The sequence below is a fragment of the Salvelinus alpinus genome, chromosome 30 (assembly GCF_045679555.1).
Source record: "Salvelinus alpinus chromosome 30, SLU_Salpinus.1, whole genome shotgun sequence".
Lineage (NCBI taxonomy): Eukaryota > Metazoa > Chordata > Actinopteri > Salmoniformes > Salmonidae > Salvelinus > Salvelinus alpinus.
The window spans coordinates 43,254,597-43,271,420 of NC_092115.1; the positions used below are offsets into that span (position 1 = coordinate 43,254,597).

General features: G+C 39.8%; 1 protein-coding gene and 1 non-coding gene across 3 annotated transcripts in view; one reads left to right on the forward strand and one right to left on the reverse strand.

Annotated features, from left to right (window-relative positions):
* Positions 1–219: 219 nt before the first annotated feature.
* trnaa-ugc (transfer RNA alanine (anticodon UGC)) lies at positions 220–296 on the forward strand. Its single transcript has one exon. It is a non-coding gene; the product is annotated as a tRNA-Ala (tRNA).
* Positions 297–3,314: 3,018 nt separating this feature from the next.
* Positions 3,315–16,824, reverse strand: part of LOC139559497 (serine/threonine-protein kinase OSR1-like) — a 31,454-nt gene continuing 17,944 nt past the window's right edge. The window contains exons 14-17 of one of the 2 annotated variants that reach the window (XM_071375545.1): positions 12,119–12,171; positions 5,962–6,030; positions 3,836–3,900; positions 3,315–3,714 (exon numbers count right to left, since the gene is read on the reverse strand). In XM_071375545.1, the coding sequence (XP_071231646.1) occupies positions 3,640–3,714; positions 3,836–3,900; positions 5,962–6,030; positions 12,119–12,171 (262 nt within the window). In that variant the 3' untranslated portion in view covers positions 3,315–3,639. Of the gene's footprint in view, positions 3,715–3,835; positions 3,901–5,961; positions 6,031–12,118; positions 12,172–16,824 lie in introns of those variants that run through there. The other variant, XM_071375546.1, reaches the window with a different exon arrangement.

The following is a 16,824-nucleotide window of genomic DNA, read 5'->3' on the forward strand; positions in this document are numbered from 1 at the left end:
CATGTTGTTGTTAGTTAGCTCGGCCTACTTTTACATTTCTTGAGGAACATCATCCCAGTTTGTATTTCTACAGGAAACTCAAAATTCGACAGGTTTCAGTGATTAAAAAAAAGTCTCAATGGGAAGAAACAAAAACACAATTTGCGTATTACTATCTCCATGACAACAAAGCATAGAATGTGAACTAGAAGACGAGCCTTTCTGAACTAACTCAAATATGGTCCCGTGTGGCTCAGTTGGTAGAGCATGGCGCTTGCAACGCCAGGGTTGTGGGTTCAATTCCCACGGGGGGACCAGGATGAATATGTATGAACTTTCCAATGTGTAAGTCGCTCTGGATAAGAGCGTCTGCTAAAATGACTTAAATGTAAATGTAAATGTATGTACGTTAATATCAATAAGGTACCAATTCAGCAAATCACGTGGCACGATTAGCAACAAAACTCGGAATTAGTGGAAAAATCTACAAAACAAGCAATTATTTAAACCTGTAGAGATACTGGATGAGCTACTGATCAAGTATACCAGTTGTTTATCTGCCACAATAATTTGTACAACTAAAGAGCATTCTTTCCCCATTAGAAATGTACTCCAGAAACAGTTGATTACTTTGCTTTGCTTCCTAATCACATACATACCTTTGGGAGCGTGTGAAAGGCTGCGCGTGTTGTGGCATCACCAGCTTGCCATTATAATGTAACCGTACCTTTTTGGAAATACAATATCTGCTAAATAGACCGATTTACAACAGTACCTGAACTAGCTAACCCACACACACAGCCCCTGGAACTCTACAGAAACACACATACCAACCAACAAAAACAAACAAACATAGAACGTAAAGTAGGAGTGACTTTGAGGTGAGTGTGGATGGATTGGAGCACAAGGCTACGATACAAATTAATTTGTCCATCTAGGAAGGAGAAACAGCCATCACGATGACAGCTAGCTAGGTAGCTAGCGGGAGTACAGAGGTCCAATAACTAGTGAACCGCTGGTCATGAACATCACAGAGACAAAATTGCATAGTCCCAAGACCATAATCAAGATCTTAGGAAGTTATTGTTTTACTGTCTTTGAGTATTAACTCTGGATAATCGTTCAGAATGGTTTTCAGACTGAAACGTAATGAATAGAGCAGACCCGATTCCCAAATCTATACGACATGCAATCCTATCTGTTCCACACAATACATATCTATCCAAACATTTCATTATGTCCTGTAATATTGCTCCCTTCTCAACAGACCCCTTCCTTGTTAGAGCAATGATATCGGTCTGTCTGGGGTAACTTGAACCACTAACACAACAGCTTATATCAACGTAATGATACACCAATGAGCAGTTATAACAGGGAAGAGAACTTAGGACAGTTAATGGCAACTTTTAAAACACCTATGAGAGCTTATAACAGCTTATTTCAACAGATAGACCAAGGAAAGCATATGACACCTAAGAAAGCTTATGTCAGCGTATGTAATGATATACACTACGATGCCAGCTATTTCTAATTCATGACTGGAGGCCCCTATAGTTCAATATCAATAAGGTTATCAAGGGAAGTCACTTTTCATCAGCCATTCACTCACTCTTCTACAAATCCATACTGTAATAGATCCTCACTAAATAACTCCTTTACACTTCGTAATATACTAAGTCGGCATCCGAAATGGCACCCCTCCCCTACATAGTGCACTACTTTTGAACAGGGCCCTGCTCAAAAGGAGTGCGCAATATAGGGACTAAGGTGGCCATTGGGGAGGCAGCTTATATATAATTCCGATAACAGTACAAGGATGCCTAATGGTGGTGGCTATTACACACAACACTCAGTTGTGCGTCGGTTCAGTGGCAGTTGTTAAACAGGCATTTAGTGCCTTCGGAAACTATTCGGACACCTTGACTTTTTCCACATTTTGTTAGGTTACAGCCTTATTCAAACATTTATTAAAATTGCTTTGGTTCCTCATCAATCTGCACACAGTACCCCAGAAATGACAAAGCAAAAACAGGATTTTAGAAAATGTTACTAAGTTATAGAAATACATTTTTTTTAAACACGTAAACATCACATTTACATAAGTATTCAGACCCTTTACTCAGTACTTTGTTAAAGCATCTTTGGCAGCGATTACAGCCGAGTCTTCTTGGGTATGACGCTACAAGCTTGGCACACCTGTATTTGGGGAGTTTCTCCCATTCTTCTCTGCAGATCCTCTCAAGCCCTGTCAGGTTGGATGGGGAGAGTCGCTGCACAGCTATTTTCAGGTCTCTCCAGAGATGTTCGAGCGGGTTCAAGTCCGGGCTCTGGCTGGGTCATTCAACGACAATGAGACTTATCTCGAAGCCACTCGGAGCAAAGTACAGAGAGATCCTTGATGAAAACCTGCTCCAGAGTGCTCCGGATCTCAGCTACTACAGCGGTGTGCTTAGGGTGGTTGTCCTGTTGGAAGGTGAACCTTCGCGTCAGTCTGAGGTCCGAAGCACTCTGGAGCAGGTTTTCATCAAGGATCTCCCTGTACTTTGCTACGTTCATCTTTTCCTCAACCCTGACTAGTCTCCCAGTCCCTGCTGCTGAAAAACATCTCCACAGCATGATGCTGCTACCTCCATGTTCCACTGTAGGGATGGTGCCAGGTTTCCTCCAGAAATGACGCTTGGCATTCAGGCCAAAGAGTTCAATCTTGGTTTCATTAAACTTGTTTCTCATGGCCTGAGAGTCTTTGGGTGCCTTTTGGCAAACTTCATGCGGGCTGTCATGTGCCTTTTATTGAGGAGTGGCTTCCATCTGGCCACTCTACCATAAAGGCCTGATTGGTGGAATGCTGCAGAGATGATTGTCCTTCTGGAAGGTTCTCCCATCTCCACAGAGGAACTCTAGAGCTCTGTCAGAGTGACTATCGGGTTCTGGGTCCCCTCCCTGACCAAGGCCCTTCTCCCTTGATTGCTCCCGCTAGGCCAGCTCTAGAAAGAGTCTTGGTGGTTCCACACTTCTCATTTAAGAATGATGGAGGCCACTGTGTTCTTGGGGACCTTCAATGCTGCAGACATTTTTTGTTACCCTTCCCTAGATCTGTGCCTCGACACAATCCTGTCTGAGGTATTTCTGTTTTTTATTTTTAATAAACGTGCAAAAATGTCTAAAACCCTGTTTTCACATTGTCATTATGAGGTATTGTGTGTAGATTTCTGAGGATTTTTTGTTATTTAATCAATTTTATAATAAGGCTGTAACATAACAAAATGTGGAAAAAGGTCAAGGGGTCTGAATACTTTGAAGGCACTGTAAGTTATCACTTCCAAAACTCAAGAGAGTTATATCAGAATATGTTTTGTTTATTTTTAAGTCGATGATGATTATGTGGATTGCGACGCCCACCGTCCTCCCTCCCAGATACACTGCTGTAAACTCTTTCAAGTGTGATTTACTGTTCCTGTCCTAACTGTTGTCTTTTTGTTACACTGGTCCCATTCTCAGAGCCCATTTTAACTAACACTGCAGGTTTCAGTCAAGAAAATAACCCTACAGGTTGACAAATGCACTGTGGCTCTCTTCTTTGGCAGTAGTGGTGTCTTGGAATTTAGAACTATGCTGCTGTGCAATACTGTTTGTTCTCTCCTTTGTTGACGGAATATTGAGTTAAGTGATGCTGAGCTGAGCGAAACCCATCAGTTTGACATCGTCAGGGATCTCCGACTCGTCTATGCCAGATGCCTGAGAAAGAAAGAAAAATAAATGTTCAGTGCATCTCTCTTTGTAGGATGTTGAGCAGGGCATGCGGTTTCAACAGGACAAAAATGAAAGCTTTGATTGAAACAAAAAATATTGAACTTACCAGTTTGAAAGTTACATTTTTATTGTTGAAAGGATCATCAACAATCTTCTGCAGGTTGGCAGCAACTGGAAGGAATACAGATGTGGAATAAGGAATCTGAACCTCTCTAAAAACAGCATAATTTTTGCCATCTCTGAAGTAAATGACCGTGTCTGAAATTTGTCTTGCTTACTTACTACTTACTAAAACTAAATACTGTGTACTAATCGTTCTACATACTATTTAGAACGTACTGTTTAGTAAAACGTATGCACTAAGCAACAAATAACAACATACTAGTGTCATGACATGGCCCTCTTTAGATATAGCAAGCACCAACTCTCTCTCTCGCACCACCTCTCTCTTCCCCCTACACCCAGGCTCTGTTATCTCAGGTCGTAAATTCCTGGAGGAGACTCTCTCCCTCATGCAGTATAGAGAGGGTTCACAGTAGAACAAAGGAACCTCTTCTACCTCACAGAACTTGAGAACTGAACAATATCCATGTTTTGGAGAATGTGTAAATGGTCGGTGGAGAATCCAGCTACGACCTGTCCATTTTGTCTAAAGTTTGTGACCTCATGAGAGACAATACAGCCACATTACCATAACTCTGTTTATACAAGAGTCTCCGTTATGAGATTTGCATCTAATTATTGTATAAAATGAATGAGTAAAGATTCAACTATTTGTGAAATTATGTAATGTGATTTTAAACTGTTTAATGAAAGAGATTCCAATTCCCTTTAAAATGTAACTAGGTCATTGGTCCCCCCCATGAGCACAGACATTGATCTGGCGTCATGGGACAGCCCTTTTCTGCTGTTCCGAATATAAACCCTACCTGGAGAAGCCCACTTCAGACCAAGCGTACCTCGATTACCGAGAGGGCTAAGGTTTGAGTAGAGACCATGCATTCCTCGGTTGTTGAATTCTTAACCAAACCACGTAGAACATTGGCTACACTAGTGGAAATGGTTCAACTCTGAGACTATCGATACCGACAGAATAAGAACAAATCTTCGATACTAATACTAGTCTGCAGCTAGAATTTATGTCGACCTGGAATGCGAAGACCGACAACCGCCGAAACACCTATTCTATAAGAACATTTCTGAATGTTACTCTAAAGTATCCATTCTAACCAAAGACTCCAGGGACACAGAGAGAATCTCGGATGAACTTTCCAACAGAAAAGGACGATTCCAAAAGAGATCACGATGACACACTGAGCGTAAATATATATATTGATTGCAATTATTCCCGAATGAGTGAGCGTTCATGTGCAAAGGATTAGCATTTCAATTATTAGAATTATCCACTGTGTAGTGACTCTTGTCTTTCCCGGCCTTCTCAGTCCACACCCACTTCTCTTATCATTTCCTTGTAACCATATATATTGTTGTTTGTTTATGCATTTCTGTGATTATTTAGTTAGTTAGTAAATAAATGATTAAGACAATTTATGTATGGATGATTCATAGTGAAGGCTGGGTTTGTGCAGATAACTTACGATGTTTGGAATGAGACTAACGTGAGGTAAAGAATGACTCATTAATTAGAAGACTAATTGGTCAGATATTAAAATATCTGAAAAGTTATATTAGGAAAATTATAACTTTGTAATCTGAAGATTTTCCTTGGTGCCCCGACTTCCTGGTTAATTACATTTACATGATTAGTCTAATCACGTAATAATAATTACAGAGAATTGATTTGATAAAATAAGTCTTCACTTTAATGATGCCAAAGACACGACACTAGGCTCACCCATACTGAGAATGTGTCATCTAATGCGTTGTTTCCAGCCATTTGTTCATTTTTCTACAGCCTGTCCCTTCTTTGATTATCAGCTGTTGTCAAACACACATGGGTCTGAAAATACGATTCTCTTCCTCAATAGTGTGCAGCTTAATCTACTAGATGAAAAGCCAAAATGAGTATCACATCCTGGCATTTAAAGCATACTCAATTTTCTAAATGTCACACTAGAAAATATTATATTTCCACAGAACCAAAATGTGTTGTCTCAGTCATTTCAGCCTGACATGTGACTTCACTGACCTCTAGTAGCTTTGGTCAAGTTACCATAGTCAGGGACATGTTATCCTACAGTGGATCTCTCTAAGCTCTGCTTTCATACTCACCAACCACTACATCTTTCCCATCGACTAGACCTGCAGATACCAACTCCTGAGACACTCCATCTGAGGAATCTGAGGGAAGGTAGGTGAGTGAGTGAGAACAAAACCGAGAGATATGGAGATAGATGGGGGGAGAGATAAACAGAGCAGGAGTGGTTAGTTATGTGAGAAGAAAAAAAGTGTGATGGGTCCATATATGTGATTGTAACCCACTAACAGGTCGACCAGAAAAGCCACATCCCTGATATGCAGATGACTGGCAACCCTGATTAGAAACACCTGCTGATCCTTATAAATGCAGTTTCTGATAGGAAAAGATTTTAACCTACATGAAGACTTAAGTTGAAACATCTGTTCTGAAGCAGTAAAAGTAAAAGTTAGCTTTATGCAACATATTTCTGAGTGCGAATCCCATCACACTTTTTTGCTAATCTGGATTCACTGGTTTTATGCAACAATCAGACTTTTGGGTGAATTCGATGGTCCACTTTTGTTTAGATACAGTGCCTTCAGAAAGTATTCACACGTCTTGACTTTTTCCACATTTTGTAAGGTTACATCCTGAATTAAAAAATATATTAAATTCATATTTTGTTTCACTGATCTACACACAATACCCCATAATGTCAAAGTGGAATTATGTTTTTAGAAATGTCTACAAATTATAAAAAATGTATGGGTAAAGTCAATAAGTAGTCAACCTTTTTGTTATGGCAAGCCTAAATAAGTGCAGGATTGTTGAGGAAAACTTGTTCCAAGGCAGAGCTCATTATCCAGTTTATAAGAGTTTATTAAAACAATTGCAGGGAAGTTCACGCAGAAGAACAAAAAAAATCTACAGAATCGCAGTCATTTATATAAAGTACCAGTCAAAAGTTGACACACCTACTCAAAGGTTTTTCTTTATTTGTACGATTTTCTACATTGTAGAATAATAGTGAAGACATAACTATGATATAACACATATGGAATCATGTAGTAGCCCCAAAAAAGTGTTAAACAAATATATTTTAGATTCTTCAAAGTAGCCACCCTTTGCCTTGATGACAGCTTTGCACAATCTGGCATTCTCTCAACCGGCTTCACTTGGAATGCTTTTCCAACAGTCTTGAAGGAGTTCCCACATATGCTGAGCACTTGTTGGCTGCTTTTCCTTCACTCTGCAGTCCAACTCATCCCAAACCATCTCAATTGGGTTGAGGTCGTGTGATCGTGGATGCCAGGTCATCTGATGCAGCACTCCATCACTCTGCTTCTTGGTAAAATAGCCCTTACACAGCCTGGAGGTGTGTTGGGTCATTGTCCTGTTGAAAAACAAATGATAGTCCCACTAATAACAAACCACATGGGATGGCATATCGCTGCAGAATGCTGTAGTAGCCATGCTGGTTAAGGTGTGCCTTGAATTCTAAATAAATGACTGAAAATGTCACCAGCAAAGCATCATCACACCACCTTCTCCATGCTTTACAGTGGGAAATACATGTGTTATATCATAGTTTTGATGTCTTCGGAATTAGAAGTACAAGCATTTCGCTACACTCGCATTAACATCTGCTAACGATGTGTATGTGACCAATAACATTTTATTTGATTCACTATTATTCTACATTGTAGAAAATAGTCAAAATAAAGAAAAACCCTGGAATGAGTAGGTGTCCAAACCTTTGACTGGTACTGTACTTCACCTACACAAAGAACTGCTTACCCCTACATATGCGATAAGGGGTACTTGGCTGCAATCCCTTAAAGCATTATACAAAAAATAACTGGTTCTAACCAGTTCTCACAGCCTATGTGTCTAAGACAGGGGAGTGATAAGATCTTTAGATCCTGAACAGGAATTCAGCCTGGCTGGGCCTTCGGTGCCCTAAAGATGAGGAGCCAGTAACAAATCACTCCTTTGTTGCGGTGTGTGAAGGTACTGGACAGCTGTGAAAAATTACCAGTGATGTACAGTTGAAGTCGGAGGTTTACATACACCTTAGCCAAATACATTTAAAAACTCAGTTTGACAATTCCTGACATTTAATCCGCGGAAGAATTCCCTGTCGTAGGTCAGTTAGGATCACCACTTTATTTTAAGAATGTGAAATGTCAGAATAATAGCAGAGAGAATGACTTATTTCGGCTTTTATTTCTTTCATCACATTCCCAGTGGGTCAGAAGTTTACATACACTCAATTAGTACTTGGTAGCATTGCCTTGAAATTGTTTGACTTGGGTCAAATGTTTTGGGTAGCCTTCCACAAGCTTCCGACAATAAGTTGGGTGAATATTGGTCCATTCCTCCTGACAGAGCTGGTGTTACTGAGTCAGGTTTGTAGGCCTCCTTGCTCGCACACGCTTTTTCAGTTCTGCCCACAAATTTTCTATAGGATTGAAGTCAGGGCTTTGTGATGGCCACTCCAATACCTTGACTTTGTTGTCCGTAAGCCATTCTGCCACAACTTTGGAAGTATGCTTGGGCTCATTGTCTATTTGGAAGACCCATTTGCGACCAAGATTTAACTTCCTGACTGATGTCTTGAGATGTTGCTTCAATATATCCACATAATTTTCCTTTCTCATGATGCCATCTATTTTGTGAAGTGCACCAGTCCCTCCTGCAGAAAAGCACCCCCACAACATGAAGCTGCCACCCCCATGGGATGGTATTCTTCGGCTTGCAAACATCCCCCTTTTTCCTCCAAACATAACGATGGTTATTATGGCCAAACAGTTCTATTTTTGTTTCATCAGACCAGAGGACATTTCTCCAAAGATTACAATCTTTGTCCCTATGTGCAGTTGCAAACCGTAGTCTGGCTTTTATATGGCAGTTTTGGAGCAGTGGCTTCTTCCTTGCTGAGCAGCCTTTCAGGTTATGTCGATATAGGAGTCGTTTTACTGTGCATATAGATACTTTTGTACCTGTTTCCTCCAGCATCTTCACAAGGTCCTTTGCTGTTCTGGGATTGATTTGCACTTCCCGTACCAAAGTACGTTCATCTCGAGACAGAAAGAACGCGTCTCCTTCCTGAGCGGTATGACAGCTGCATACTCCCATGGTGTTTATACTTGGGCACTACTGTTTGCACAGATGAACGTGGTACCTTCAGGCATTTGGAAATTGCTCCCAAGGATGAACCAGACTTGGAGGTCTACAATTATTTTCTGAGTTCTTGGTTGATTTCCTTTGATTCTCCCATGATGTCAAGCAAAGAGGCACTGAGTTTGAAGGTAGGCCTTGAAATACATCCACAGGTACACCTCCAATTGACTCAAATGATGTCAATCAGAAGCTTCTAAAGCCATGACATAATTTTCTGGAATTTTCCAAGCTGTTTAAAAGGCACAGTCAACTTCGTGCATGTAAACTTCTGACCCACTGGAATTGTGATACAGTGAATTATAAGTGAAAAAATCTGTCTGTAAACAATTGTTGGAAAAATTACTTGTGTCATGCACAAAGTAGATGTCCTAACCAACTTGCAAAAACTACAGTTTGTTAACAAGAAATTTGTGGAGTGGTTGAAAAACGAGTTAATGACTCCAACCTAAGTGTACATAAACTTCCGACTTCAACTGCAGTACATTTAGTACGATTCAACTCTTACATAGCATTAGATTGTAACAAAACCATTTTGCCCCAACAGGAGTGCTGCACAAGTCACATAATAAGTTGCAATAATAGTGTTTAAGATGATGTTTAAATGACTACCTCATTTCTGTACCTCACACATACAGATAATTGTAAGGTCCCTCAGTTGAGCAGTGAATTTCAAACACAGATTCAACCACAAAGACCAGGGAGGTTTTCTAATGCCTCGCAAAGGGCACCTATTGGTAGATGGCTGAAAAAATAAGCAGACATTGAATATCCCTTTGAGCATGGTGCAGTTAATAACACTTTGGGTGGTGTGTTAATACACCCAGTCACTACAAACATACAGGCATCCTTCCTAACTCCGTTGCCAGAGATGAAGGAAACCGCTCTGGGTTTTCACCATGAGGCCAAAAGTGTGGTCATTGTATATGAACTATTTATTCAAAGAATTTACAGAAAATGTGCTATATCGTGATATGCATCGTTATATGAAATGACTTATAAATCGGGATATGAGATTTTGGCCATATCGCCCAGCTCTAGTATGTGGTTGCAAAGGGCATCAGTGTCTTAACAGAGCGATTTGCCAAGGCAGGATACTCTGAGCGCAGCCCAATCCATTTTCAAAGATCCGCTTGTTGCAATTTCGATGAGACTCTCTTGTTCAGATATTGGTAAGTGGACTGGAGACAACGCATGAAAAGGATAATGAATCCAGTTGTTTGTGTCGTCCGTTTCGGGAAAGTACCTGTGTAATTGCGCACCCAGCTCACTCAGGTGCTTCACTATATCACATTCAACATTGTCCTGTAAGCTTGAGTTCATTTGCACACAAAAAAAATCATACAATGATGGAAAGAGCTGTGTGTTGTCCTTGTTAATGCAGACAGAAAAGAGCTCCAACTTCTTAATCATAGCCTCAATTTTGCCCCGCACATTGAATATAGTTGCTGAGAGTCCCTGTAAGACAAGGGACTCAGACAAGTGAAAATTATGGTCAGTAAAGAAAACTTTAAGCTCGTCTGTGTCAATATTTTGCCCCTTGATAACCAGCGCACTTCTGTATGTTGTAAAAGCGTTACATGGTCGCTGCCCATATCATTGCATAATGCAGAAAATACACGAGAGTTCAGGGTCCTTGCTTTAACAAAGTGAACCATTTTCACTGTACTGTCCAAAATGTCTTTCAAGCTGTCAGGTATTCCCTTGGCAGCAAGAGCCTCTCGGTGGCTGCTGCAGTGTACCCAAGTGGCGTCGGGAGCAACTGCTTGCACGCGCATTACCACTCCACTATGTCTCCCTGTCATGGCTTTTGCGCCATCAGTACAGATACCAACACATCTTGACCACCAAAGTCCATTTGATGTCACAAAGCTGTCCAGTACTTTAAAAATATCCTCTCATGTTGTCCTGGTTTCCAGTGGTTTGCAGAAGAGGATGTATTCCTTAATTGACCCCCCATAAACGTAACGGACATATACCAGGAGCTGTGCCAGGCCCGCCGCGGCTGTGGACTCATCCAGCTGTAACGCATATAATTCACTGGCTTGTATGCAAAGCAGTAATTGTTTCAAAACATCTCCTGCCATGTCACTGATGTGTTGTGAAACAGTGTTGTTTGATGAAGGCATTGTCTGTATATTTTTTGGGGCCTTTTCCCCCTGCATTGTCCCAGCCATATCCGCAGCAGCAGGAAGAATGAAGTCCTCCACAATAGTATGGGGCTTGCCTGTCCTAGCCACTCGGTAGCTCACCATATAAGACGCTTCTTGCCCCTTCTTATTAATGGTATCTGTTGCTTTTATACATGTCTTACTACTCGAAATTCGTCTTTATTCTCACTCAAAAAACTCCTATGGTTAATTTTTTAAATTGTCATGTTACGTTTCTAAATGTCTGCCCAAGAGTGAAGGTTTCCCGTGAGAGAGAAACGGTTAATGTGATTGGATGTTAATTATTTGACTAGGCTACCTGTATTTCACATTGTGTTGCTATTTCTCTTAACACTAGATGGTTTCATTTTATTTTCTGCAGTGAAACGAGGCTACTCAGGCGAGAAAAACACCTCACCCAAATGTATAGCCCCGTTGGAAAATATAAAAAAGGTACTGTTTGAAAATGTGAAGAAAAACAAATTAAAAAATGTAACAAATGTTTTCAAATGTGAAACACGTTTTTATTTGGCGTACCCCCGACAGCATTGCGCGTACGCCCCCCAGTCTGAGAATACCTGCGGTAGATTAAGACGCATCCAATGCAAAAAAACATCTCTAGCCTAAACTGTCGGATTTCATTAGGGACTAGATTTCCGCAGGGCCGTGGAAATCGCCTCTACGGGTTTAAATCCATTTTAATCCCACTTGTAACGCAACAAAATGTGGAAAAAGTCAAAGGGTGTGAATACTTTCTGAATGTTTTAACAAGCAAACAAGAGTGCAAGACCAGCCAAAAGTCAGCCAGTTAGCTCCCTCTGTTGGCTCCAGTTTAACATAACAGAGCAGCAATAAGTTGGTGAGTGTGAGGAGGGAAAAACAGGAAATAGCTAACACACAGAGACAGACAGACACTTACCTCTACCAGGCATGAACTCAAATCGGATGTCGTTCAGTTCTTTCTTCAAGTTCCTGGGAAGAGGAGCGTTAGAACTGGTTAGGAGGAGGTCTGGACATTCAGGTTAGGCGGTGTCAACCATTGTCCAATTGTGATTACCTACTCATAAAACATTGTGATTATCTACTCATAAAACATTGTGATATACCCCTACTGGCCAACTGTTTGTTATATAAATAAAACAACCCAGCTAAAAAACACAGTTGGGCTATGGCGCGAAATCGGATGCTACAACTGGACGAAACATGACAAAATGTAATGTTGAAAGCCTGGACAGATACTAAGTTCAGGCAAATATTATCTAATATTCCTTTCTGGTGGAGGAGCTTGGGCATGGAACAGGTTTGTGTCTGTGTGGCACGCACACGACGGAGCAAAGTGACAGTCAACTGATGACGAATGGGCGGTCTTGCCGTAGTGAGTTAGGTTATAAATCATGGGCTGGATAGAAGCAAAGTCTGCTGTCTTCAGAACTGGATAATAATTGCTTAATTTGCCTCATCCTCATTTGTTCATCTTCTCATAAAGCTATGATTGAGAATGTTTTGGGGCTATTTCGCTTCCACTGGTCCAACGGCATCATGAACTTTACAGAGTATCAGGACATTTTAGCTAAAAACCTGGTTGCCTCTGTTAAGAGGCTGAAACTTTGCTGCAAGTGGTTCTTCCAGCAAGACAATAACCCCAAGCACACATCAAAATCTACAAAGAAATTATTAAGTGACCACAAAATCAACATTTTGCAATGGCCATCTCAGTCTCCAGACTTGAACCCCATTGAAAACCTGTGGTTTGAATTGAAGAGGGCAGTCCATGCAGGGAGACGAAGGACATCGAGGATCTGGAAAAATGGTCTACGGGTTCAATATGTTTTCCAATCTCATTTTAGAAATAGGCGCAGTGTCGTTACCCTCACAAGGACAGAGTTCAACAGTATCGAAAACAAAAGTGTCAATAAATTTGACCCCCATCTTCAGTTGTTTTATTACTTGTTAAACAAAATCTGAGCAATTGTATTAGTATAAAATATCATTTTCAAAGGTTTTATACATTATTTTTAGCTTATCTTGGTCAATAATTTTAGACCCCATTGTATATTTTAAAAAATGAATAGGTTTAGGCTATAAGGCCCATGCATCTGACAGACAGACAGTGAGTGAGTGATAGATAATCCTAGTCATATTAGCAACCCTGCTTGTTGATGATAATCCTAGTCATATTAGCAACCCTGCTAGTTGATGATAATCCTAGTCATATTAGTAACCCTGCTAGTTGATGATAATCCTAGTCATATTAGTAACCCTGCTAGTTGATGATAATCCTAGTCATATTATTAACCCTGCTAGTTGATGATAATCCTTGTCATATTATTAACCCTGCTAATAGATGATAATCCTAGTCATATTATTAACCCTGCTAATAGATGATAATCCTAGTCATATTAGTAACCCTGCTAGTTGATGATAATCCTAGTCATATTAGTAACCCTGCTAGTTGATGATAATCCTAGTCATATTAGTAACCCTGCTAGTTGATGATAATCCTCGTCATATTAGCAACCCTGCTAGTTGATGATAATCCTAGTCATATTAGCAACCCTGCTAGTTGATGATAATCCTAGTCATATTAGTAACCCTGCTAGTTGATGATAATCCTCGTCATATTAGTAACCCTGCTAGTTGATGATAATCCTCGTAATATTAGCAACCCTGCTAGTTGATGATAATCCTCGTCATATTAGCAACCCTGCTAGTTGATGATAATCCTAGTCATATTAGTAACCCTGCTAGTTGATGATAATCCTAGTCATATTAGCAACCCTGCTAGTTGATGATAATCCTAGTCATATTAGTAACCCATGCTAGTTGATGATAATCCTAGTCATATTAGTAACCCATGCTAGTTGATGATAATCCTAGTCATATTAGTAACCCATGCTAGTTGATGATAATCCTAGTCATATTATTAACCCTGATAATAGATGATAATCCTAGTCATAATATTAACCCTGCTAATAGATGATAATCCTAGTCATATTACTAACCCTGCTAATAGATGATAATCCTAGTCATATTAGCAACCCTGCTAGTTGATGATAATCCTAGTCATATTAGCAACCCTGCTAGTTGATGATAATCCTAGTCATATTAGCAACCCTGCTAGTTGATGATAATCCTAGTCATATTAGTAACCCTGCTAGTTGATGATAATCCTAGTCATATTAGCAACCCTGCTAGTTGATGATAATCCTAGTCATATTAGCAACCCATGCTAGTTGATGATAATCCTAGTCATATTAGCAACCCATGCTAGTTGATGATAATCCTAGTCATATTAGCAACCCATGCTAGTTGATGATAATCCTAGTCATATGATTAACCCTGCTAGTTGATGATAATCCTAGTCATATTAGTAACCCTGCTAGTTGATGATAATCCTAGTCATATTAGTAACCCTGCTAGTTGATGATAATCCTAGTCATATTAGTAACCCTGCTAGTTGATGATAATCCTAGTCATATTATTAACCCTGCTAGTTGATGATAATCCTAGTCATATTAGTAACCCTGCTAGTTGATGATAATCCTAGTCATATTAGTAACCCTGCTAGTTGATGATAATCCTAGTCATATTAGCAACCCTGCTAGTTGATGATAATCCTAGTCATATTAGTAACCCTGCTAGTTGATGATAATCCTAGTCATATTAGTAACCCTGCTAGTTGATGATAATCCTAGTCATATTAGTAACCCTGCTAGTTGATGATAATCCTAGTCATATTAGTAACCCTGCTAGTTGATGATAATCCTAGTCATATTAGTAACCCTGCTAGTTGATGATAATCCTAGTCATATTAGTAACCCTGCTAGTTGATGATAATCCTAGTCATATTAGTAACCCTGCTAGTTGATGATAATCCTAGTCATACTAGTAACCCTGCTAGTTGATGATAATCCTAGTCATATTAGTAACCCTGCTAGTTGATGATAATCCTAGTCATATTAGTAACCCTGCTAGTTGATGATAATCCTAGTCATATTAGTAACCCTGCTAGTTGATGATAATCCTAGTCATATTATTAACCCTGCTAATAGATGATAATCCTAGTCATATTAGTAACCCTGCTAGTTGATGATAATCCTAGTCATATTAGTAACCCTGCTAGTTGATGATAATCCTAGTCATATTATTAACCCTGCTAATAGATGATAATCCTAGTCATATTATTAACCCTGCTAATAGATGATAATCCTAGTCATATTAGTAACCCTGCTAGTTGATGATAATCCTAGTCATATTAGTAACCCTGCTAGTTGATGATAATCCTAGTCATATTAGTAACCCTGCTAGTTGATGATAATCCTAGTCATATTAGTAACCCTGCTAGTTGATGATAATCCTCGTCATATTAGCAACCCTGCTAGTTGATGATAATCCTAGTCATATTAGTAACCCTGCTAGTTGATGATAATCCTAGTCATATTAGCAACCCTGCTAGTTGATGATAATCCTAGTCATATTAGCAACCCTGCTAGTTGATGCATATTTAGATCTCCCTTCTTTCAACATTTCTAAAGGATATTTCCATCTCCATCACATGAAACCGCTCACAATGGTGTTCTCATTAATTGGATTACGGAACGAACATTCGCACGTAGCCTACCGCCCTGTGCACATTGCTGTGCTTATGTGAGAAAATAAATTATCAACATTTTATGCTTAACGTTCTGATCTGTTGCATGAGCCTCATTGCTTTTTTATGTTTAGGGGATGTAGCCTAGGCCTACTAGTTGTATGTATTTGGGCTCTATCATCTGTTTGGAATAGGCTACTTCTTTCTCGCACATAACAACAAACTGACCAATAGAATAGGTAAGGTTTTCTACTATGGGCGATAGTAGATTAACATACAGTACGCTAGTGATTTTGCTGTTCGTTACTCGTCTTGTTGGCTGAGGAAAAGTACATTTCGGTAGTTATTCTAACATAGGCGGCACATGGGTTTCAAGTATGGGGAAGATAATTTCCACCATAAAAATGTACCTTTATAAAAAAGCATTCCATGCATCCTCACATTTGCAGATTTATGTAAAATAGCCCAATATTCCTAATGTGATGATTAGATTGGATGGTCATAATTTAGGATAATAAAACTAATTTTAAAAAACGTCAACGCAGCGCACGTAGTGGCTTAGAGTAGGCCTACGCTATATCAGATAGGAGAAGAAATGTTACGCTTCCTTTGCACAGGAAAATGTTTGCGTTTTGTAAACACATTTCTAACTTTATTTAACTAGGCAAGTCAGTTAAGAACAAATTCTTATTTACAATGACAGCCTACACCGGCTAAACCCGGACGACGCTGGGCCAATTGTGCGTCGCCCTATGGGACTCCCAATCACGGCCGGATGTGATACAGCCTGGAATCGAACCAGGAACTGTAGTGATGCCTTTTGCACTGAGATGCAGTGCCTTAGACCACTGACACTCATGATTGCAATTCTATTACACTTTATATGACAGGAGACATTAACAGAATATTTTTTAATACGACAGCCTACTCTGCTGACACTGACAAACAGAAACAATAAAAACGACATTGTCTGATCCATTAGGCCTATGAAAAGGGGCGACTCATCTAACCTGGAGGAGGAAATTATTGTCCAA